The 25,861-nt window shown below is 45.4% G+C and overlaps 2 protein-coding genes across 4 annotated transcripts in view; one reads left to right on the top strand and one right to left on the bottom strand.

The window, feature by feature from the left end:
• Positions 1-19,357, bottom strand: part of LOC306838377 (mitochondrial import inner membrane translocase subunit TIM16-like) — a 107,466-nt gene extending 88,109 nt beyond the window's left edge. The window contains exons 1-7 of one of the 2 annotated variants that reach the window (XM_079366518.1): positions 19,189-19,357; positions 17,323-17,419; positions 16,786-16,866; positions 16,505-16,575; positions 15,631-15,817; positions 14,540-14,616; positions 10,273-10,323 (exon numbers count right to left, since the gene is read on the bottom strand). In XM_079366518.1, coding sequence (XP_079222644.1) covers positions 10,273-10,323; positions 14,540-14,616; positions 15,631-15,817; positions 16,505-16,575; positions 16,786-16,866; positions 17,323-17,419; positions 19,189-19,248 — 624 coding nt within the window. In that variant the 5' untranslated portion in view covers positions 19,249-19,357. The remainder of the gene's footprint in view (positions 1-10,272; positions 10,324-14,539; positions 14,617-15,630; positions 15,818-16,504; positions 16,576-16,785; positions 16,867-17,322; positions 17,420-19,188) is intronic. The other variant, XM_079366520.1, reaches the window with a different exon arrangement.
• Positions 19,358-19,639: 282 nt separating this feature from the next.
• On the top strand, positions 19,640-25,812 carry dnaja3a (DnaJ heat shock protein family (Hsp40) member A3a). 2 transcript variants are annotated; one of them, XM_079366523.1, is made up of 12 exons: positions 19,640-19,897; positions 20,499-20,635; positions 20,734-20,817; positions 20,933-21,139; positions 21,228-21,380; positions 21,542-21,689; positions 23,491-23,555; positions 23,802-23,930; positions 24,017-24,132; positions 24,258-24,355; positions 24,497-24,632; positions 25,454-25,812. In XM_079366523.1, the coding sequence occupies exons 1-11, from the start codon at positions 19,690-19,692 to the stop codon at positions 24,616-24,618; spliced, it is 1,467 nt and encodes a 488-aa protein (XP_079222649.1). In that variant the 5' UTR covers positions 19,640-19,689; the 3' UTR covers positions 24,619-24,632; positions 25,454-25,812. The 2 variants fall into 2 exon arrangements, with proteins under 2 accessions (XP_079222649.1, XP_079222650.1); XM_079366524.1 differs by lacking the exon at positions 24,497-24,632 and having other exon boundaries at positions 19,641-19,897.
• Positions 25,813-25,861: the final 49 nt, after the last annotated feature.

The raw sequence follows: 25,861 nt of genomic DNA, 5'->3' as shown, positions 1-25,861 counted from the left end.
AGGGCTGATGAGAATCTGCAAGCCAGACCTGGTCTGTAAAAACAAAGACTTGATTCTTTGTCAGGGGTTTCTTATGAAGAGATGTTGTGTTGGACAGAGCAGGAGCACAATACATCATGTCACAAATCATGCCCACACCGTTAAGACAAAATGAAGCCGCTGAATCCCTGTAGCTTGACCCAGCCCTCCGGGGGCCTGTTGTCACTTACGGCTCTTTCATAGCTGCCGTGGATACAGTTGGCTAGCTTTCCTCCCTCCCTGAACCACATCACACAAGCTTCACATCTTCAAAGTACCCCCACGCGTTCATATAGAAGCATGGATTGTGCAGAACGGGATTCGCTCCGGAGGCACATGTGTTGAAGGCATGTCACGTTCCTGAGGATAATCATGGAATCCCTTACCATGTGTAAATACAAGAGGCTATTCCTTCGTTTTATGACCCTTTAACAATCTATTTGTTTACAGTAATCAGAGTGTGATATTGGAACTTTCCTGCATTTAGGTATAGATCATTATCACTCATATCCTGGCAAAATTACAGAAGGGAAGAACAACAAGCTTAATGTGGTTGTAATTGCAGCAGCAGGTGTTAGCCTAAAGGGTCATAAGTGTGCAACAAGATCAAACGTGTCATTTATTCTCCAATGTTGATGCTTGTGTTTCAAAAATACTGGGTATCATTTCAATGCCTACAGTCCAAGTGTTGACCCGTGGCATACTTTGTGCAAAGGAGAATCTGACTGACAGCTTGAGTAATGACCTCCTCTTCTGCATGCTCACAAACGGCTCGATCTCCTGCGGCTGCTCACACTACTCCAGGTCCTCAAACACCAACTTTACAATAACACTCAACGTCTTCAATCAGGGAGAAATTCTCTTGGAGCTCTTGCATGAAACCACAAATTGTTGCAGGACCTGTTGTATTAAGAAGCTCAATTAGTAAAAGATGAGCTGAGTTGGATTTTGTGGGAGAGGAATGTGGTATTTATAAGACATGTGGGAGCCAGATTTCGGAGGGCGCTTCAGATAATTACTGTTCAGATCTCATCATGAATTTTGCTCATTTTCTTTGGCCTGCAAGAGGATAAACATTCAGCACTGATGCAGCTGTGCACATCTGTGTCCTATATTCATAACATGTAAAATCGACTGGTAAATAAGCTTGAGCTTATCTCGCGCTTTTCTAGTGTTCTGTCAGCTCAAAGCACTTTTACACCGCATGTCACCCCCGACACGTTCACACACTGATGACAGTGGCTGCTGTGTAAAGTGACCATCAGAGGTTACTAATCCCACTTCTACACATGCACACTCCACTGACAAAACGGCGGGAGCAACTCAGGGTGGAATGTCTTGCCCGAGGAGCTGGGGATCAAACCCATAATCAGAACCAATACTCAAAGCTTTTAGTATTGATACAGAATAAAGACCTCCCCCCAAGACGGCAGCAAACATAGTGACACCTCTACAAGACAGTACCACATGGTTTAAGACATTCCTCTTTGCTTTACAATAAATATTGTATTTACCTAAAAGTTTACAGAATATAAGACTCAAACACATATGAAAGTTGTAATCATGACTGATGTAGAACAAAACAAAACACTATCCCTTACCTATACTGTACAGTAACTGTTCCTTTAAAAAAATAAAAAAGGTTTAACATGATTATCATACTGGAAATATGAACATTTAGATTTTCTGTTACATCTGATTTATGGCTAGATTAGTTCAATTTCAGTAAAAGCCACTTTTCCAATTTACTCAACGTGATGTGTGTTGTTATTCTGCCGATTATCTCTATTAACGTTATTCCCCAAATAATGCTGTGGTTCACCCAGTGCAATGCAATGGGTTTGTGGTTATCATGAAGTTCTTTGGCCACTCCAAGTATTAACAACAGAAAAACAAAGACAAAACTTTCATGGGAAGAAATATCTGTCAACCAAACAACCTCCAGGTGACGTCAAGCCAATAAATGACTCAGAGTTATCAATGTCACACAGGATTTTTTTTTTAATCACAGCATGTTGCAATAATGTGATACAACTTGGCTCGTGTATGCTGGCAAACAAAGGCACAGGACGTTGTCATTCAAAGCACATGGCTCCATTTTCTGTGCTTATTATTTCTCTCTGTACGATGTCATTTTGAGAAAAGCACAGAGTGACTGGACCAAGATGTCTCTCACACATCTTGCATGCTACACCACAGTCTGACCTCTTACTTCAGGCATACGCTGTACGACTGCGATGTCAACTCACACTGAAGTGTGTACAGGTACTTGTAGCTTTCACAACTGTCAATAAAGGTTTCTTTGAGGAGTCCCATAGTCGGTGTTGAAGTCAGAGCTAAGGCTTAGATACAAGCACTGTGAAAAACATGAACAAACATTCAGCAGCTGTTTTCTGCCGACGTCTCTCTCTTCAATATCTTCTTTCATAGGACAGTGAAGACAGGAAGCATCAAACAGGCATGCCTGCTGTTGCCATGCCAATTTCAGACTCTGTCTGACATTTCGTGCAGGTGCAATCAGGAAAAAAAACAAGAAGGAGGATTGACTGTGTTAGAGAGTGCAGTCGGACAACCGAAAGTTTAACCATGCCAGAAATTCATGCTCATCAGTCTGGAGCAGCTGATAGGGCCGTAATCAGCCCTTGTATCCAATGTGCGGCGTGAAAAACGCTTGATTGAACCGAGATCAGGCCCTCCTTTCAAATCAGCTGTGCAGTCTAAGCCTCGGCTGACAACCAGTATGATGAAGGAAGCAAAGTTTACAGTGTTTACAGTGAACATGATGACCCGGATGTTTGATTCAAAGTAAAAAATGGTGTCTCACACAGACACAGACACAGACACAGACACAGACACAGACACAGACACAGACACAGACACAGACACAGACACAGACACAGACACACACACACACACAGACACACACACAGACACACACACACACACACACACACACACACACACACACACACACACACACACACACACACACACACACACACACACACACACACACACACACACACACACACACACACACACACACACACACACACTTTGCTACTGACACAATCATTCTTCTTCCGTTTGCATTTAACACATAAAAAACACACAAAAAAACCAAACACTTCACGTTTAAACCACCTTAGCTGATGGTTTGTAAAACAACACAGGTTGGAGGAGTTCAAACACAAGCTAGTTTACACCTTATTCTGCTGCACTGTTTGCAATAAAGCCGAAAACAATAAATTCCTACTGCTGTTGCAATACCTCCAGGAGCGGGCCGCTTCGGGCACAGACACAGAAACGTTCTTTTGTTCAAAATAAAATGGATAGCATCAGCAAAGCAGTGCAGAGGTCGATTCAAGCCACATTTTAGTTCCCAGAAACTGTAGCGAAGATTAACAAGGCAAAGGGAGTTGGAGTCCCATGGGAGCCGTAAGATGATGAAACTGAGTTGTCATTAATTTCTAAATGAATCAGCTAATTCTTCCAATCACAAATGATGACACCGTTCATAAAACAAGGGATTCCCAAGTGAACTTAGCCCAAGTCGTAATGATTATGTCATTATCTAATGTTTCGTCTTAATTTAAGATGTTCTGCCTCTTAACTCTACAATGTGTGAACTCGGGTTCCAACAAAGCGTGACTGGCATATGAAGAAGACACTTACTCCCATGATAACGGATCTTCTCCTTCGTATGCGGCAGGATAACAAAAGCTGATCGTCATCCATTTGGGGCTCCAGGTGTCGCCCACATGTGTGCGTATGTGGCCTTAATTAGTTGGAAACTAACAGTCCCAGAGCAGCCAGCACACTAATGAGGCCTCCGCTCACAAACAACGCACACATGTGAGCAAAGAGCTCCGCCGCCGCCAGCTGGCACTCGCGCTTACCTCTTCCCTCCGCAAAAATACTTCAACACAGAACCTCACCCACAGGCACATGCACATGTACACACACAAAAACAAATGCTGTTAGTTTTCCCAAAGCAGCTCAAACTCTCACACACTTCAAATCTCTCCATTCAAATCCCTGTTGGACTTTTTGACCTGCCTAAGCTTCTTGTCCAGCAACCGGACTGACATTCATTATTACCTCATCATTCCCTGTGAACACACACAAAGCGTAATTCAAACAAGACATTAAACAAACCTTAAGGTTAGATTATCTCTTCGTTTACAATGAGAATAAGCACCCAGAGGAGTTAAGTCCGAACATTTATTTGAGAACGTCTCCATCGAATGAAATAATGGAAGATCTGGATATTATGCCACTGTTTTGCAGAGCTGTCCAGATCGGCACAAATCCTGTTCCCTCATTAGGAAAGACTTCTTTCAGCTGTGCCAAAATTCACTAAAACTATAACTAATGTTGGCAGTGCGTGCGGCCAGTAAGACAGGGAGCTGAGGGATGGAGGGAGAGGAGAGGAAAGACAGAAGACGAGAAGGGGAGTGAGGGTGCGGCATCTGGGCTGAGTTAACCACTGGCTCTTACCAGGTCCTGAACCCAGCAGGTTTGGGTGGAGGGAGATGGAGGCACAAAGCAGCATCGCACGAGAGTCAGTTGGACAAAGCACAGACGTGAAGGGCAAAAAGACAGGTGTGTGTTTATATGAAAGGAGAAACAGACCTGCAGAAATGAACTCATCTGATGGAAGAATAAATGCATTTGGACGCAGCATGACAAAAGTTGTCATGCCACGTTTTGTTCTGGCTAACAGGAGGTGACATGGAGAAACATTATTATCAGCCATGAGAAGGTCAAAGAGATTACTTTGGTCTGATGGGGATCGACCTGCAAATTGGCAGCTCGACCTTTAACTCAAGTGAAGTCATTTTTCTTGCCAGGTGTCTTTTCTTCTGCATTATCAATTTGAATGATGACACAAAATAAATCAGTGTCACACCTGCTTACTGAAAGCGGTTCAGCTGAGTCTGTTCCCTTATTTTTGTACATAAATTAAAAAAAAAGTTAAAACAGAACAAATGAAAAATGGAGGCACAACCACTACACTTAAGTTCTTCCATTTCACGTCACTTCTTTCAATATTTCTCTCTCCCCCTGAGTTCACATCTGTGCAGTCTCAAAGAGTTTCATTGTGCTGCCTGCCAGAGTCCATGCACGCACGCACACACACACACACACACACACACGCCCGCTGATAGTGTATTCTGCCTGTAATTAGAAATCTGAGGATGCACACACACGCTCAACTGCCCCCCACTTGCACAAAACACTTTTCCAAAACACACTTATTCACAGTGAGTGAGATAACAGTCTACAGTTTGTAATGAGTAATGCAAGTATGGAGAGACACAAACACCTACCAGCGAGTTCAGTGTGTGTAATTTATGGAAGGATCTAAAAGATGGAATGCTTTAAGCCACCTATACCAGAAACCGCTTTGCTTTTCCTTGGCCCTGCCTGGCGTTCCCTCTTCAAGTCCAAACCCATTCCAGCTCGTGGTCCTCTCTAATTTCACCCAAGGCAGCAGAAGCTCGAGCTGAAAACGAGGAATCTGGCCCCCAAGTCCGGCAAACTATTCCCTTTTCCTGTCTCCCTCTTCTTCCAGCGACCACAGATCGACAGCTCTATGGCCAGCACTGGCCCAAAACTATGAGGGGTATTTTCAGCACTGTAATTTGAAGAGCACATGATATACGCGCAGGCAGTGACACACACACACACACACACACACACACACACACACACACACACACACACACACACACACACACACACACACACACACACACACACACACACACACACACACACACACACACACACACACACACACACACACACACACACACACACACACACACACACACACACACACACACACACACACACACACACACACACACACACACACACACACACACACACACACACACACACACACACACACACACACACACACACACACACACACACACACACACACAGCAAATACACGGACATCAGGGAACGATCAAAAGCTGCAGGAGAGATAAGAGGAGATGCGAATGCTCGCTAATGCAATGTGTCCCAGCATCCAGAGAACCACTCGTGGTCCCCAGGATCAGCTCAGTAAGTGGGCCTCCTCTCAGGGCAGGAAAGCAGGGCGGAGGCCTAAAGCTCCAGAGAGATGTGAGGGGAACTCATCTGAGACCAAGAGGCCAGTGTAGGGATGTAATGGCAGGGAGGGCAGAGCCCAGAACAGCGAGTCCAACAAAAATCAGCTTTAATGATACACATCATGTTTATCTTTGGTGCTTGATGATTCAAAGCTTTGCTATGCCATGCTAACTGCAGAATCCTGAGCTTTTAAATGTATCTGACATATCCGTTCTATTTAAAAAGCTTTGTCACACAAATAGGACAACTTAATAACACTTGGTGAACCACAGCTTCCATCGGCTAATATTAAGTCAACATTTTTACCTTTTCATTTAGCTTAAAGTAACATAAGCCAACGTTGACTGTTCCCTGCAGATTACATAGTAGAAACGAAAGAAGCAGAAAACAGAGAACAAAAAAAACCTCCAATCTCAAACTTGATCTGCTCTTATTTGATGGGATGACACAAAAACAGTAATACTCTCTCCCTGTGTGTGCAAAATACTTCAATAAAACCGTGTGCATGCTCGTGCACTTGCCTACACACTTGCACTGATTACAGATGCAGCACATACTTTTCCTCCTGTCCAAGACCCTAATTACCCTGCACACTCTTTATTTCCTATAAATAAAGCCCGAGCAGGGCTGTAATTAGGGCCTACATTTACCCCACCTGGCTAAAAGAGAACCCTGTTCAGTGCTGGCTGCAGGGATGAGCCAGCTCAAGTCGATTACTTCGCTGCCATGGATGGAAACAGCAGACACACAAGAGCTACTGTATGTCCACTCTCAAATGTTTCTACCTTCACGTGCATCCTGGATGATCTGATCACAAGTGGACAGCACTTAAGAACGGGCATTTACACTTGCCCGTGAATGAGTCATGGTTATTACACCCGGCGGGCGGGGTGGGGGGGTGGGTGGCATTGTTCTCCTAGTTGAGGGGTCGGTACTTAATGCTGCCCAGGATGAGCTTGCTAGCTCTGCTAGCAAAGAGAACCAGATAATAAATGTGTGCCAGAACACCTCCAAATGTGGTCTGAGCCGTTGGATCTCACTCCATCCTCAGGGAGCATCGGGGTGCGTTCTGATCTTGCTTTAATGCTATCCACTCGTTTTGAGAATGCACGGGATGGATGTCAGTGCAAGGTGTGAAAAAGTGCCAGAGAGCTGATAGGTCAGCAAACAAAAGACAGAGTTTTTCACCAACTCTCCTCCATAGATTTTCTATTCCAATAATGATATATTATCCCACAAGAAGACTTACCATATCAGCAACAGGATTGTCAATTTTAAAATGACCTACAGTCCAAGACAGCTTCTTTTTGTTTCTTTCTTTCTTTCTTTCTTTCTGTCAGCTGCTGTCCTCCTCCACACACTGCACATGGCTTCACCACCTCAAACCAAAGAGTTAGAACCCAGATCAAACATTTGAGCGGGCTGCTCTTCCCTATTTGGTTTTGTGTTCCCTTTGCTTTCTTGATCTCTCTTTTCTATCTCTCTGAAATCAGCCAAGGTTTGGATTTGCAAGGCTTCAGCCGGAGAGGGCAGATGTTAGACTCTCTCTCTCTCTTTTTCTGAGAAACCAGAGAGCTGCTGCCACTCCTGTTGACACCATCTGATGAAGCCAGGTTTCAAACATGCAGATGGTGAGGGAGGCCAGCGAGAAGAGTGTCAACCTCCAAATGTCTGCACGTCACTGCAAAGCATCGTTCAGCGCCATGAAACACAAAACAACACTTCCCATTGTTACGGCGGTTACAAGGAGATGCCACAGACTGTGTGTTCGTGCCTGATGCACAAGCAAAGTGGAACCACTGCTGCTCTCCCCACTTTGTGTTTGAGCAGTTTATGGGGCTTTTAAATATGAATCTGCCAGTGCAGTAAACAGAGAGGGACAGAGAAGTGTCAAAGCTTTCAGTTGCCCTCGTTCATATTAGCCACTATTCTTGTCTGAAAAGATTTCTGTGGAATTAAAGGGAGGTCTTCTCTGTCACTGTTTAATTAACTGTCATGTAGTTGTGACAATGCATCATATTGATTTAACTTAAGTCTGCAAAGTATCCAGACGGTCTGAAGCACATAACATAAAGATAAAAATAAAACTTCCTCCTCTCTCCCTCTCCCTCTCTCTCTCCCTCTCTCTCTCTCCCTCTCCCTCTCCCTCTCTCTCTCTCTCTCTCTCTCCCTCTCTCTCTCTCCCTCTCCCTCTCCCTCTCTCTCCCTCTCTCTCTCTCCCTCTCCCTCTCTCTCTCCCTCTCTCTCTCTCTCTCTCCCTCTCTCTCTCATAAGATCTGTTGGCTACATGGCTGGAAAGCCCCAGCAGCACATCTCCACCACCAGCACTAACCACTGAGGTTTTTCCTGGAGAAAATATTTCAGACTGACATAAAGTCTCTCCAAATGGCTGATTCAGTCTGAATTAATGAGATGCTTTAGCTGCAAAATGTGATTTACATGCAACATCAGTGCAATTTCCTTTGCATTGCATCAATTTATTAAGACAAGGCTATGTATAGTGGCCAAGGATTTGGGATAGTATTTAGCTGGGAAATCGTAAATCTGTGTTGTAGCGGTATGTCAGCGTTGCAGAGAGAGACAAAGAGAGAACGGGTGCATTGGAGAAACTTCAAGCCGGCCTGTTGAAAAGCAGTGTGTTGAAAGGGACCTCAACGCCGACACACCTGATGTAAACACCCAGGTTCAAACACTGGAGAGGAGCCAGCCGTCTGAGCTCATGTTACTTAAACAAACACAGAGGCACATGCACTGTACTCGCACTCTACATAGTGCAGGAAGGCGCACAGTGTTAAGCGTGCCACAAAGAAACTGCATGATCCTTTTTACATTGCTGTCTCTTTGTGTCAAAGTCAATGGCATCACATTCCTGACAAACAGAATTGCTTTCACAAGGGTGTCAAAGTTAAAAAAAAAACACACCCACAAGACACTCATAAGCGACACTATGCAGACACATGAGGCCATGCAGAGTGCAGAAGTATGCTGTCTGACTCCCTTACAGGGTGATGTGCCTTGCAGGTATTTCTGTGGCCCAAAATTTAATCTGCAGTGGCATGTCGTGTTTTTGCAGGATTTCTCGTATTTACAAATGCATGAGCCTTTTGCCTTAAGGCAGACATCAGTAATTAAAACATTGTGGGAGGTCCAGCACCAAAAAGTTATGGTTTTTGCACCCCCCCTCCCCATTCCTCCTTTGTCTACATCTTTAACTCCCCTGAAAAACAGATTCTTCTCCCATTCTGGTGGAGGTTTTTTTCCAATATTGAAAAGATGGAGTGGCTAAAGCAGAGAGGTTCACAGACGTGCTGGTTAAGTGTGGAGTGGTACTCGTGGGAAGAAGGGGAGAGCAGGGACCTCAGCTTGTGAAGAATATCTATAAATCAAGAGTGAATGGATCACAGAGACCAGGCCAGTGGTGAGCTAGCTGGGTGACTGTCAACATGTTTATCACCAGATGTAGCATGAAAAGTGGAGAAAAAAAAGCACACACACAAAAACAGAAGATGGCAAGGGAGAGATAGTTGTCGGAGTAATTCTTCAATTAGGCTGTACCTTTGACTGTATATGAAAATGGACAGTGTATCTCTACCCCCTCTCCCCCAACGACAGGCGCTGACATATTGCCTTTTGGGAGCCAGAGTCTGCGCAGTAGAGATCAGTTGGTGGAGTGAAGGTGATGACATCCTGCCTCTTCTGCTAACACACATTTAAATGACCCATAAACAGCAAAGAGTCCTCAGGCTAATAGCGTCTTTCTTACGTTTCTACCCTTAGTGTCTCTCCTCTCCTTAATCCAGAGCACACACGATGCAGGAGCCGCATTTGACGTGGCAGAAAACACGCTTAGAAAGATCGAGTTGGTCATGTACTTAAATGTTGTTGTTTGACTCATGTCCCATCCACTAACATTGAGGAGGCGGAGCGTGTGCCTTAAACCACAGCCTGTCAAGTAGGGGGAGCTCTTAATGTTTTGGCTTCACTGGCGAACTGTTTTACGACTTTTTATACGGTCGAAAGATTGTACAAAATGAAGCTGAATTTCAATTTCATGTTTTGTGTTTTCTAATTGCAGTTTTTGAGTGTTTTCGTATTGTGGGTATCTTTTCTCGTAGTGGGACTTACCTGGATCGGTGTCAGCTGGGCTCTGGGGTCAAACACTCGCAGCATCTTGTCCTAAACAGATGAAAAAAAATAGAAAAATTATTATGGGGGGGAAAAAAATCATTTCACTTAACTTTTTTATGTAAAAGGACCATGTACAATATTAAACATAAATGTTGCCATTCAATGTATTGCACCAGAGTTAGCATAGAGCTAGTTTATATCTGCATGGCACATGCAGGGGGTTAACATTATAACCCTTGTAAAAGACATAGTTTATGCAAGACTGTTGCATTAGATGCACAAGTTAAGCTGTCTTTTATGAATATGTGCACATAAATAGCATTTTAATTCAGCGAAATAAATGTGTTAAAAATATGTGATTTCAAATATTGGACTTTAATGGGCGATCAAAGTGCATTTGGAAAGTCGAGACTTAAAGTCACAATGAAAGAGGGAGATAATATGTTTCTGTTATTTTTATGGAATATAAAGTGAACGTATGAAATATGAAAGCTTAATATTAAAAACATGATTTAAGGATGACTCGTGAAAAGAATAACAAACTCTCTGAAGTCCTCCTTCATTTATCTGCGTGATCTCTCACTGATTCATCTGCACCAAATGTAATCCAGTGACCTCTCGGCGGCCTTGCGCGCCCTAAAACCGTCCAACTCAAACACGAGTTACACATCAGTCACAGCAGCCAATCAGAGAGGCTCCAGCGTGATTGAGAGGAAATGGGGTCTAATGGAATCAGGCTGTGACCCGGGACATGAGTGTCTGCAGCCGTGTCACTCAATACGTCTGTGTGACTGTGATCACAGCGAACGCACGGGGCTGATAGCAGGTAATAAGTATGAGGGCTTAGACGGAGCCACGCACATATTCACATGTCAAAGGGAGTCAGGAGGCTGACAGTGACACAGTCAAGCACACACACATGAGGGGGCAACATGCTACATTCTGCCATACATACAATAAATACAGCTTTTTATATCACAAGGGTGAAAGGGATGATCAATCAGGGCTTCAGCTTCTCTTTGAACTGCTTTCCTTAGCAATAAAAGAGGGGCTTTATTCGCTGTTTATTAGCTTCAATAGCAAACAAAGGGATTTCCTCAAGAGCCTCTTTTCAATGTGCCCCCCTCTCTCTGTGCATGTGTGGCCCACCCACGAATATGATGCCCCAAAGCTACATCTTCAGGGCCTGTGTGACCTGGGCCTGAGCCAGCAGTGCTAGAACAATACACACACACGTATTCACATAAAAACACAGGCTTTGAAAGCACAGATCAATGTGTGTACACCTGTTACTTAAAACACCTCATTCTGGCATCACCATCTCTGACCTGCAAATAATTCATCATTGATTCTCTCCAATTAAAGACCAAAAATCAATCTTTAAAAAAAAAAAGGTTGATTCAGTATTTCTGCTTTTACCAGTTTTTTTTTCTCTTCACAATCCCCAGTACCTCGACTTTAGACGGACTTTGTGAAATATCCACCAAAAGTTGTTGGTCAAACAACAACACGAGGGAGGAAACTATCTGGCAGTGCAAACACACAGATGAGAGGCTGCAAATGGACAGATGTGACACGGCGTGCGCGCGCACACACACACACACACCAAGGAAAACCCACTCAAAAGCCTATGACAATAACTAATATAAACACTCACACACCACCTCCACTCATAAACGCACAGACAGAGGGCCATGTGTGTATTTGTACATGTGTGTCTGTGTGCTGACACAGCAGCTGTTTAATCAAAGTGACGGAGGCTCACTCTCAAGCTGCTGTTAATGAGTTTGACTGAGAGTTCGCTGCACACTACTTCCACATGTATGCAAACACACACATGGTCGCCGGGACTCTCTCGCTCATCAGCAAACACACTCTGCTGCCAGCCTCCCGTTCCCAGTCTCCCACGGTTACCAGCGACACAGCCTGTTGTGATTGGCAGTTTGAGGCTGCAGGATTTTGCTCATCCGTCCCGCTTTTTTTTCCACCTCAGGAAACTGCAGTTAAAGGGCAGTCATAATGAGCCTTTGAAAAACTCAAGGTAAACTTGTGGAACATAAATCTGGTGGCACCTCATTTCTGAGCAGCGTGCCGCCCTATCCTGTCCGTCGCTTGGATAAACACACCCTTTCCTGCCTCTGTGCTCGTACTACCTGGGTGGATTGCTCGAAAAATGAATGGCGCCTTTCTCCCTTCAAGCGCGTCATAAATATACATCTCTCCGGGTCCAAACGAGGCCTGTCATGAGTCCTGCTCTTTGGGGTGGTGGTCTCCCCTTCATGTTCCCCCCTCAGCCATGTGCCCCAATGTTTACCCTTTGGGATTGCCGGGGGGATTGGACCCACATGTTGGTGGGCCCTATTTGCTTTAATAAGTTGGATTGGAGAGATTGAGAGAGGCCTTTTGGGTTAAATGACACCGGAGACCAACAGGGCAGGAACCTCGGAGGCCCCCTGACTCTGATCTGGGCTACAAAGCCCCCTCCCCGCTCTGTTTCTTTTCAGGTGCCTTGTTCTTTTAGACTACATTTCAACTGATGGGAGAGGGAATAGCTCTGGTGAGGATGATTATCCTGTCGAGGTGAATGTCAGCATTGAGACGGAGACTGTGATTGGTGGAGTAATTTGTTACCTGTCAGAGCGAAGACAAACAAAGGGGATTGGACTGACAAGCTCGCCTGTTGAAAGAGGCACATGTGGTCGATTTTGGTGTCAAAGTTTATTCAAGAGCGAGAAAGCTCATCGGGCTCATCTTTAGTATTCGCCAGGGGCCTCAGCGTCATTATCGCATCAATCAGGGAGAAGCTCAGCTTCAATAAGACACAAATACGTGAAGATAAAACGTCTTGAATAGAAATGTACAGAATAAGAAAATCAAGGCCGATATCGACATTAAAGGTAACTCTGATTTTTTGAGAATTAATTGAAATATTAATGTGTAGAATTGATTGCTTATTTCTTGTTTTTTTATTTCATTTCTGTTGTTATTTAATTCCTCTATCTGGGCCAGGAACCCAAATTAATCTTCCTTCTAAAAACATTTGTTAAAGTCCCTCCAGCCTTCATCACAGTAGCTCAGCGTGAGCACAAATTCATTCTTTCAAATTTAAAGAACAACCTGCCTCCATATTATTGTTGAAATATACATGATGAATAATCATTCATTAAACATGGGATTTAGAAGCTTTCCGTCATTAAATTGAATTGAACGCAATACGTATAAATTGGCTGATTGATATCTGTCATCGAGGCAGCAATCATCCGATATATATCGATGCATTCCTCATGCTGATGAAAACACCTCAACCTTTCCCTGAAACTCAAACACATTCATGAAACAATTCCACCATAAACCTGACGTCTCTGCACCCAGCTCATAAACCCCCCCCCCCCTTCTACTTAAAAATATTAACAACCAAATGGAAAGGCCTTCAAGCTGTGTCTTTATTTCCTAATGGCATGAATGCATAACAGGCTTTTTCCTTCACGCTGCACGAATTTAAAGGTGAAATGCTCTTTAGTTCCTTATTAGAGCTGAACCAGAAGACAGGAGGATTGAGAAAAGCAGTGAGGGGAGACGAAGGTTAAGAGGTCAGGTGGGGTCGAGCAAGACAAAATCCCTTAGAGATTTATCCTTCACACACAGACGCTTGTTAGTGCCCTAATGAACGATCATACAGTTCAGCTATGACCTGCATCAATGCATTAACAGACCGGTGAATGTGGGTGAGTGTGGCTCGAGTCATGTGATGGAGGGAGCCGTCATGTCATCCAACATTATATTTATAACATTATATAAAAGGGAAAATGGGGACAGGAGCAGAAAGTGAGAGAGGCAGACTCATGGGGCGAGAAACGTTTGGTTCTTTGTCATCACTTTTAGAACAAACCAGCTGTAATCGTTCACGTCACACGGCTTTCAAAGTTTTTTCTTTTTTCCCCCTCTACAGGTTCGAATGCGTGATGTAAACCCCCCCCCCCCCCCCCCCCCCCCTTACACCTTTTTAGGCACATAACCTCTGTTGACATTTTGATGGAGTAAACCCCATGTAAATAAAGTATCCAATGAGTGGAAAGCTGCGCTCAATATGAGCCAATGGCTACATCTAGTGGTCACTTGTTGCAACTGCAGCTCTCGAACCTCACTCACAAGGGTAGTAAAGTTGGAAAATGGGATTAAAACAGGACAGAAATGCTGCTGTGTCATGCTGTAAGCGATGCAGGTAATTGCAGTGTTTGTGCGGTCTGGTGTGAGCGCTCTTCACCTTGCAGGAGGTGGCCAGCAGGGAACCGTCCTGTTTCCAGCTCAGACTCTGCAGCTGGTCACCGTGCTGCTCCAGGACTGTAAACACACACGTCGATCAGAGAGGAAGGTGAGGCGGGGAAAGGGCTGGAGACATCATGTATAATAATTAGGCAGGGGCATCTTGAGTAAGGTTCAGAAAAAGAGGAACCGATGCGAGAGTGTGAACACAGAATGCTGACACGTGTACGGACAAGACATAAACGAAAGAACACAAAAAATGTAAGAGAGCGAAAAAAAAAAAAAAAGCAGGAAGGAGATGAAGCCATAAATCAAGCAAAAAAGTTATTAAACACACAATTAAACACACAATACAGCATATGTAGGATTTACAACAAACAATGAGTCACATCAGAGAACTGAGGAGCGTGACACATGTATGGCTGCAGTGCTGCAGGTGAGCACAGCACGAGTGATTTTTACAGGCTGAAACCAAACAGATGAATAAAGAGGAGAAGTGCACTTCTTATGACAGTTACACTCAAGGCATGGACTGAAACCCAAACATCATTTTTCAAGGTCACATATTGTCCCTCAGTCACATATCGATGAGGAATGAGGGGGATGAAAGCTGGTGTGTGGGGGGCACAGCGGAGCGCATGAAAGGTTGGATCAGCAGTGAGCAGCAGCCAGGCCAGCTGTCATTGACTTTGGGGAAGGGGGCAAAGTGTTTGTGGTTTTGTGGGGGGGTGGGGGGGGGTTGATGCCAGAGGATAGTGTGATTACATCCTGAGGCCAGTCTGTGGAGACCGGGACCGAACCAAAACATTACCTCTGCTGCTCCGACCCACATAGACAGAGCCACAGGGCTGTAAAACGTAGGCAGTGTCAGTCAGACAAAATCCACATTTATAAACTCATAAAACAAAAACAGGCCAGAACGGGAAAAAAAAAAAAAAAAACCTTCAGACTAACTGACAGAGACTGAAATGTTAGATGTAATCGACAGTGTGTGATGTACAACAAAGACTTGGACAAAACTACATTCAGTGGTACAATCTAAACTGTGCACACAAACAGATGTGTTCCCACATGTGGCACTCGTTTAGCTACCTGCCAGTGGCGTGTCCTGGCGGCTGGTGTCCCATACCAGGGGGGACTTGTTGGCGCCGACAGCCAGCAGGCTGGAGGAGGTGGGGTGGAAAAGCACCAGCTCCAGCCTGCCGTGACCTGGATGCAGCGTGAGCTCTGGACTGCTGGGCTGCTGCAGCTCGGGATCGCACAAACGCCACAGCTTCACCTGAAACACACAGGCAGAGGGAAATCTCTTCACCACACCTTCCACTTCAGTCGCATTCTACCTCCTAAATGCTCAAATCTCAGTGACTGTCTGCTGCCTTGAACATTAAAAAAGACAGGATTGATCGCCGTGCTGTGACAGCTGTTCTTTAAGAAGCCACATCAGACGAGTAAGCAGGGATTTTCTGGATGCAATGAGATCATTTAAGTCAAAGTAAAAACACATTCCCCTGATCATATTTCACACATTCGCTCATTTCCACTTCAATCTATTGTCTTAACACTGCTCAGTATGAGAAGCTGGATTCCCTGTTGGCCAAAGATGACAGGAATCGGCTGTGTGCTGAAAATTCCAGGCACTGCAGAAAACCTTGAGTGTGTGTGGATATAGTAGGTGTGTGTGTGTGTGTGTGTGTGTGTGTGTGTGCAGGCTGCGGAGGTAAACCGAGCTGCTGAGTCTGAAGATGCAGAAGCAAACTCAGCAGATTTCTTGTAAGCTAGGACACCTGTGGCTGAGGATAATGTGGTGAAATGAGGGAGGATTCAAAAAATAAATAAAAAAGAGCAGCAAGAGGAGGTTCATATGGTGCAAGAAACCAGGCCAAGAAAAACAGAGAGGATTTATATACGTTTCAAAATAAGAAGCTGAAACAGACAGAGAGAGAGAGAGAGGAGGGAATGAGCTCACCGTTTCATCAGTGGAGCATGTTACCAGGAGACTTTCATCAAAAGGAGAGAAGTCCATATCAGTCACCAGATCTGACAGAGAGAAAAACAAACAAGTCACTTTCATTACCGAGCTATGACAGATCAACATCTGAGAGCCATATTCCATGGAGATCTTTGTTTTGATTCTAATCTTGAAAATGTCATTTCGTAATATCTACGCAGAGCAGACCAGTCCTAAAAGGTCGGAGTGCTTATGCAGAAGAAAGAGTTGGGGGGGGGGTGTTCTGCAGGAAAAGCTACCTGAATGGCAGGAGATCTGGGTGAGTGTCCACTGGCCATCTGCAGCAGGTTTGACTGAGGACAGGCCCAGCAGGCCTCCACCTGCAGAAAGACGCACAGAACAGCTTCATTCAGCACACTGCTGCTCGACTGTTAGTAACGCAGTAATGTTTAAAGATGACAACTTTTATCCATAAAGCTCTTCTCCACCACGACTTACAACTAAAACAAGGCAAATAAGTCAAAGTAAATACACACTTAATACAACAAATGAACAAAAGAAGGACAAATAACAGATTAATAAAACAAACTATTAGAATTATTAAGAACTATTTGAAAAGAACAATAGCTTCATGATGAAAAATAAACAGCTTCATGTTTTGTAAAAGGATTTCACAGATTTTTCTCATTCTAGTTTATTTGTTCTCAAAGTTCTCAGCTGATTAAACGTGGACACCTGACAACATGACCTGCAGCACGGTGCTGACATCACAAGCGTGGATTCTTCAGTCTACATGAAGCAAACATGACTTTGGCTCACTCCTTCTCGTTACTCACCGGCCTGCTCGGTGTTGAAAACCACAAACTTGGAGCTGGCTCGGATGTGGCTCCCCTGGGAGGAGAAGGAACCAGCTCGGATGTTGTTGATCCATCCCTGGATTTAAAGACACACAACACACTTGTGAGGGATTCAAAAAAAACAAAGAAGGAAGTGTTGCAACAGATTACAGAGTCACGGAGATTAATGACTACAATCCTACAATAAGTGCTGATGGATAGAAATGTTTTCTATTTGCAGTTAGTTGGTTCTCATTTTACTTTTTGGTTTTTAAAGTCATTGAATTTTTTTCTTGTCATGAAAAATGTTTCTGACTGTGAACTGTCTTTGCTGGAATCAAACAAAAAAAAGTCCATAAAGTCAGCTGGGACTTAAACAGGAAGGATCTGGCTGTGAAGTGCTCCTGAGTGAGCCGGCGTTGAGGAAGTGGAAGGGCTCCCCGCGCTGCGCAGCAGACGCTCTTCAAACCTCGTTCATCGTTTTAAGAAGGCAGGAGCAGCGAGACGACAGAGCGTCCAACATGTTCAGTGCTGTTTGACTGGAGCGACAGGAGGGCACTGAGAAGACTGTATCACTCCCTTTTTTTTTTTCTTTTCTTGCACACACACTTGAAATCACAATAAAGTAGCATGATTCTGTTTAGACTGGATTACATTTTCAGGCCAAAGTAAGGACTGTCTTGCCTTCATAAATCCACTTGGATGATGGTGTGTGAGCTCTATGATGTTTTGGAGCATTATTGCCAGGAGTCTGAACAACTTGTGTAGCTAATCCATGAACAAATCCACGATCAGAAAGAGAATTAGCACCAAAAAGCGTGCTCACCAGCCAAATAGAAGTTGACTAAATGAATACCTAAACCCCTCCTGTGACTAAACTTCCACCATGTGGAAAAATGTCAACTTTTCTGAACTATTTGGGTCGAAAGAGACTCCATCGTCTACGGCTTGGTGTCCTTTTCTAGCCCCTCTCTCACTTTCTGCTCCTGTCCCCATTTTCCCTTTTATATAATGTTTGATGACATGACAGCTCCCTCCATCACATGACTGGAGCCACACTCACCCACATTCACCGGTCTGTTAATATTCAGAGCAGCAAAGCACCACCTGCTGTCCAAGATGTGTGCAGAGACTGGAGAGACGCCGATAACATCCACTATCTCTTGACATGCCAAGCATTTTCCTGCCTCAATAAAAACAAAAGTGTGTGTGTGTGTGTTTGGGGGGGGGCGGGGGGGGGGCTGATACATAATCTACCTCAGTGAGGAGAGCTGCAGGCGATGCAACCTCAAACAGAAGGGTCCAGATCAGAGAAGAAGAAAAATGACAGATTTGTATGCAAGACAGTGCAGTGCTGTCCAGACATGTCGCCTCATTCATGCAGCCTAAAAGGCAACCATCACTCAAATGGTAGAGGAATTACTGTACTAGCACCTCAATGTGTTCACCTTTCAAATCGCTATCTTTCCATTTTACTGACATAGTAAACCTGTGCAGAGCAAACACAGCTCTGGAGTAAAAAGTCGTGCATGCGCCAAGACTTTTAGAAGAAAAGGGGGAAAGTCGGTTAGCATTGGTGTAATAGCATGGTGATGGACGTCAGTACAGCATCCAAAGAGGGTTAGCAGCTCTCTTCACCCACATGTCTGCCAGTGTTTTACTAGAAGCACACAGTTCGTGTGAGTACTTGTGAGTTGGTTCAGATTTGCGTGTAGTTCTCTTATTACTATGCATGCTACCAGATGCAGGAAGTTCAACATCCCTTGCAGGCAGGCGTTCCCCAAAACACCACTCAACCAGCACAGCTAACAATAACCACATATAATGTGAGCAGGACAGACTGGCAGACGCTCGGCAACTACTCACATCTTTCTTGGCAATTTGCGGCGTGGTGTTTTTGAATTTGGAGGTCTTAAAGCGATTCATGCTGCCCTCTCAAATTGACTTTCGTGCCTTCCGGGTGTCTCTGTCGAGCTGGTTGGTACTCAGCAGAGAGAGAGAGCGCGATAGAGAGAGGAGTCCTGCTGTAGTTGACAGCTCGGTTTGGTCAGCTGGTGACAGCTCGCTTTGCTCCATTGAGCTGCCCGCGTGGGCGGTGTGATATATGAAAAACAGCACTATCACGGGTCATAAAAAACTTACATTCTATATTTTAATTAACACGTCTGATGATGGTCCAAGCAATAGGTCCCACTTGCGTTTACAAAGGGAACAGTAACATTTAGGACAGGAGGGAACAACTCGTTTCTCTAAGGAGTGCACGCTCTTGAACCAAACAAAGTATCTTTGCATCTTTGATGACGCCCACTTCGCCACACGGACATGCGCAGTGAGCCTCGTCGAGGTTAGTTAGTTCCTAGTGGAGGAATGATGGCGTCGTCGGCAGCCCGTTGCTCCTCACGCTGGATTACCGTGTTCGTGTCCTCCGGTCGACGCGGAGCTGCCGGTGCGGTTGTTTGTGGCGGGCATGGAGGAGCTCGTAGTGTCTGCACACTGGGAGGGGAGAAAGTCTGGCGGGGAGGAAACCTGATGTGTGGAGGAGCAGGGAAAGCGTTGACATTGAGAGGACTATCAGGTGAGGCGGTGTGTTACCCATATGGCCTAGGCTAGGCTAAGCTAGACGTCCTTTTAATGTATTGTGCACTTAAATGATGCAACTAAAGTAGCTTGATTAAGCCTCAAGCACATGTGTTATGAGCTTTTTTTGTTTGTTTTATTCATATAGAAATGTGATGCAGTCAGTTTGGCTAGCTGGTTTGCAGCCATTAATTTGAACTTGCAAAGAGAAGATAGATTCACACAGGTCCAGTTCTGTCTCTCTCCAGGGGTCAGGACTGGGATTTCTAGATTGTCTTGTTGTCAACAACCAGATGTTGTTGCTATTGGCCGAGATACAAGTATATTATCACAGCAAGTCATACAAGTACATGATGTCCAGAGTTGTTTCCAGAACCTTCTGACAGACTTACAACTTAATCAGATATATAATGGTTTGCAAAGACATGAAGCCTCTGTGATGCAGATTAGCAAGCAAAAATAAATACTTTAAGACTGACAAACATCTAAGTTGATTAAAAATACGAGTTAAACAAGTTGCCATGAATGAGTCTTAAAACAGCTCTCGTGTATTCCAGCTGTTGTTTATTCACCCTTGTACCCTGTGTTACACATTTCAGCTATCAAATCGCCGCATGCTGCCGGCACGCTGTCCTTTCACACAAGTGCCCCTGCAAGCAGCAAGCAGGACTTCTACCAGACCCTGGGCGTACCCCGCACAGCAACCCAGAAAGAGATCAAGAAAGCCTACTACCAGGTCTGCTCCTGCCGGTCGTGCATCCACAGCTCGGATTGGCTCTCCGATCACCAATCACTGCAGTAGTTGACACTGTGTTTGTGTTTGTTGTCCCTCAGATGGCCAAAAAGTATCACCCCGACACCAACAAAGAAGACCCTCAAGCCAAGGAAAAATTTGCTCAGCTGGCTGAAGCTTATGAGGTTTATTGTCAGTCTTTATTGAACCTTTCACTGACGCGTCCCCCCTCTGCGTGATCTCTTCAAAGTCTATCGCAGCTTCAGGGCATCAAACAGTAAACCACCATGTTTCTCTCAGGTCCTTAGTGATGAAGGGAAGAGGAAGCAGTACGACACATATGGCTCAGCAGGCTTTGACGCTGGTCAGGCCGGAGGAGGGCAGCAATACTGGTCAGGACAGGCCCACAGCGTAGACCCAGAGGAGCTCTTCCGCAAGATCTTTGGGGAATTTTCTGGAGGCAGAGGCTTCGGAGACTTCAACGCCATTTTTGATCAGCCACAGGAGGTATGTCGTACACTCATCGCTTCTTATTACGCTGTATCAGTTAGTGCGTGCTCAGAATAATGAACCTTTTTTTTGTTTTTTTCCACAGTACTTCATGGAGCTGACGTTTACTCAGGCAGCAAAGGGGGTCAACAAAGAGATTACTGTTAACATAGATGCAGCCTGCCAGCGCTGTGATGGTAAAGGTCACGAGCCCGGCACCAAGGTCCAGCACTGCCACCACTGCAACGGCTCGGGCATGGTAAGAGCTCGGACACGCTGCTGCTTTTTCTGTCAGCAACTGCTAATGAATCTTTCTGTTGGCTCTTCTGCATTCATCCTTTGATACGTGTGATATTGTCGAGAAACGGCCCATGTCAGAGGGTCCTAACGAGCTCCCGCGCTTTCGTTCGATCCCTGTAGGAGACGGTGAACACGGGCCCGTTTGTGATGCGCTCCACATGTCGTCGCTGCGGGGGCAAAGGCACGGTCATCTCCTCGCCCTGTACCTCGTGCCGCGGGACGGGACAGGCCAAGCAGAGGAAGACGGTGATGGTTCCTGTGCCTGCAGGTCGGTCTTACCCGAGAGAGTGTTCAACTGTGAGCGAGCACAGAAGCTCCTCCAGCTCTGTACCAGACGTTAGAATGACGCTGTCGACTTCCCTAACATCTCCTCGACGGCTTTTACTTTTTGACTTGGTTTCTTATTTAAAGGCATGATTATCACAGCAGTGTTTATTAGAGGAAAAATATGTTTCATATGCCAGAATTCCAAATATTACAGAAAAATTCCTAACAATGTTCAGGATAAGCAGTTTTCATTGCATTTTGCCTAAAAACCTCACAAACTAAAACTTGTTGATAGACCTAGTTAGGGTGATCATGTCAACCATTACAGATGTAGCATAACAGTGCAGTAGGATGAAACCAGACATGATTAGGGTGATTAGCGTTAAAGTGACCAGTGCTCAGTAAGGTAGAGGATGGCATCGTCCACGCCCACCTTCGCCTGGTATGCAAACTGCAGGGGATCCTGTGCGTGTTGGACCTGGGGTCTGAGGTGTTGGAGCAGCAGCCGTTCGAAGGTCTTCATAACGCGCGATGTCAGAGCGATTTGGTCTGAAGTCGCCTGGCTCACTGGGGTTTTTCTTCTTGGGGACCGGGGTGAGGCACGAGGTCTTCCAGAGCACGGGAACCTTCCCAAGCCGCAGGCTCATGTTGAAGACGTGCTGAAGTGGCTCCCCAGCTCAGCAGAGCAGGCCTTTAGCATCCTGGGACACACCTTGTCTGGGCCGGCTGCCTTACTGGGACGGAGTCTCTTCAGCTCCTTGCTCACCTGGTCCCTGGTGATGGTGGGGGGGGAGGGGGGATGGATTGTCTGTGCCGGGGGGACAGGCACCGGCTGCAGCGACGGGGCAGTCAAAACCTGTTAAAGAACAAGTTGAGCTGGTTTGCTCTCTCAGGGTCCCCGTCTTCTGCGTTGTTGTCTTTCTTCTTACAGCCTGTAGCCTGAAGCAGCGCACAGTTTTAGTGAGAACCACAGCGTCCATACAGAAGTTCATGTAGTCAGTTGTGCAGTGTGTGACCCCCTCGATGTCCTCACCATGAGTCTCTTGCAGGGCACTCCAGTCAGTGGTCTCAAAACAGTCTCTGAGAGCCTCCTCTGCCTCAGGAGACCACTTTCTGAAGGTGCGTGTTGTTACCGGTTGTCTCTGGATCTTAGTCTTGTACTGTGGCTTGAATAGGACCAGGTTGTGATCGGACTTCCCCAGAGGTGGTAGGGGGGTGGCAGTGTAGGCGTCCTTCACATTTGCGTACAGCAGGTCTATTGTCCTGTTCTTCTTGGTGGGACAGCTTACAAACTGGTGAAAGTCCGGTAGTGTGGAGTTCAATGTAACGTGGTTAAAGTCCCGTGAGATGGCAATGAAAGCATCAGGGTGCTGTGTTTGTAATCTCGAGACGTTCGAGTGGATGACGTCACAATGGCGTGGGAGAACTCCCTGGGCGCGACGTAAGGACGGAGACCTACCACCAGCAGCTCGATGTCTTTGCTGCACGTTGCCTCCTTCACAGTAACATGTCCATGGTGGCACCATCTGGTGTTAATAAACAGCGCGAGTCCTCCTCCTTTCCGTTTGCCGCTGCGTTTCGTGTCTCTGTCCGCTCTCACTGTAGTGAAGCCCGGTAGATCCACGTTTGTGTCAGCCAGGTTTCTGTGAGGCACATTAAACTGCACTCTCTAAATGTGTATTGTATGTGATACATGAATGTTTGGAGAGAAAAAAAAACAGATCTGTGGATTTGTGCTCAGAAAGGAAGGGTTTTTCACTTCAGATCCTCATCAACATTATTATTCCCCTCTTCTCTCCCAGGCGTGGAGGATGGTCAGACAGTCAGAATGCCGGTCGGAAAGAAGGAGGTCTTCATCACATTTAGAGTGAGTATCTAATCTAATCATGAATGAATCACCAAGAACAAACAATATATGAATGTCATTTATCCATCTTCACTGCTTATGCATGTTCTCCTCAGAGTTTAGATCATGTTGTATGAGTGAGTGTTGAGACGAGCTAAAGGCTAAGCTAACTGAGCTCTTTGACTTCAAATGAGCACCGTTTAAACAACATTTGTTTCTGTTTTATTACCACTGATCATGGTGGGGGTTTTTTTCTTCTGTTTGCAGGTCCAAAAAAGTCCAGTGTTCAGGAGGGAAGGTGCAGACATCCACTCGGACCTTTTAATCTCTGTGGCACAAGCTATCCTGGGCGGCACGGCCAGAGCACCGGGCCTCTATGAAACACTAAATCTATCTGTAAGGACACATGGACGTTCAGAGGCTTCAACCACGATTCAAAATCTAGATGAAATGAAATATGACTGTAATGTCTTTGTGTTCAGATCCCTGCAGGCATCCAGACTGACCAGAGGATCCGCCTGGCAGGGAAGGGAATCGCTCGTGTCAGTGGCTACGGCTTTGGAGATCATTATGTGCATGTCAAGATTAAAGTACCCAAGTAAGACTCCTGTTACTGTTTCACTTCCTGTTCTGTTTACTGCGTGGAGACGTTTTTTATGTGTCGTGACTCGACTCACAAAGAATTAGTTCACAACGATCACGAGCCACTGTCTTCATGTGCAGGACACTGACAGACAGACAGAGAAGTCTGCTCATGAGCTACGCCGAGGACGAGACGGACGTGGAGGGGACGGTGAACGGGGTCACTGCCACCACGACGGGTAAGAGGACAAGCCCACTGACTTCACCTTCGTCACCTTCCTCACTCTGCACAGGCCTCTTTAAACGTCTCTGATCTGCCAGAGTGGGTTTTTAGGGTGTGGTTGCGAGCTCGCCCTGATGCAGTGTTCATCTCTGTCCAGGTGGGGGCAGCAGTGGTAAGCGGTCTGAAACAGGGCAAAGCAGGCATGAGGAGAAAGAAGGAGATTTGAAACAAGAGGGGGGCTTCTTCTCCAGATTAAAGGGATTGTTTAGTTCTCCCTGACAGCCACAAACCAGGTAGGACTGGTTTCTGATGAACCTCCCCAGTTCCACTTTCTCTGTCTCGTTCGTCACAGATAAACTGCACAACACTCGTATTTCTGAATCACTTAAAGTTCTCTGGTTTGTGGCTGAAACTTTAAATGGCTCATTGATTGTCTGCTCTGAGTCTTTTATATGTTTTGATATGAAATATCCTTTTTCACACATGCACTCCTGAAGTTATTTTGCCTGTTCACATTATGCACTTCACAGCAGGAAACTGCAGTTGTATGGGGGGGGGGGGGGGGGGTGTGTGTCACGAGGCAGGACATGATGTAAACCTTTCGATCAATTCCCCTTCTAATTGGATGTATTAACAGCATCGTGAAGAACATACTGGAGAGCAGAAAAGGAGGGTGAGGAGAGTCAGGGTGAACAAATGAGCAGTTTGCTTTCATGAAATGTTCAGCAGTGTTTGTGTGTTTCTGAAAACACTATACATCTCTCTGCTGTTCTTCATGTTTTACACAGAATCCAGCTTCGCAATATGTCCAAAAAAAAACTTTTTTTTTTTTTTTTTTAACCCTTAAAATCAGTCTGAGGAGTGCTGATAACTCGCTCAAACTTGGCTCCTTCAAAAAGATGTGAAAGTATTCCCTTTGTACCCTCGCCCGAACAGATCAGATATTTAGTGAGAAAGCATTGCTGGCTCACATTCAATAACTTGTCTCATTTATTGCAGTAGATTCAGGCTTTGGTGACGTGTTTATTGCAGATGTTCATGTCGCGGTAATAATTTGCGACGAATGGTGCAGACCTACTGAACAGTTTGATTTCATTGATTTCTTTCTCTGCAGGTAAAAGATCCTCCTGGAACTGAGAGGCTCGGTCAGGGAGCTGGGAGGGCAGAAGGGAGGACAGAGTGAAACTAGAAACAGCCACTTTATGAAGCGACAGGCGGTGAGAGGAGTATTTGGAGGAGGCCTGAGAAGGTTCTGGTGGATCAGTGAGGACTTATCTACCCACACAGCCCTGCAGTGAACAAGGCACAAGATCAGCTCACACACGAGGACGTTTCCAGCGTGCCATTCACTTCTTCTCCCTCAACAAAGACTTCTATCCTTTAACGTAGCAGTGAGTGCACTTTGGTTTTCTGTCAATCCTAAAAGAAAAACAGAATCCAAAGTGCTCAGAAATAAGTTATTGTATAAATAAAGACACCGACACGCTCAACAGTTCTGTCCGAGATGACACGAATCCCTTCT

This window comes from Symphodus melops, assembly GCF_947650265.1.
Source record: "Symphodus melops genome assembly, chromosome: 17".
Lineage (NCBI taxonomy): Eukaryota > Metazoa > Chordata > Actinopteri > Labriformes > Labridae > Symphodus > Symphodus melops.
This window is presented reverse-complemented; position numbering and strand designations above follow the sequence as displayed.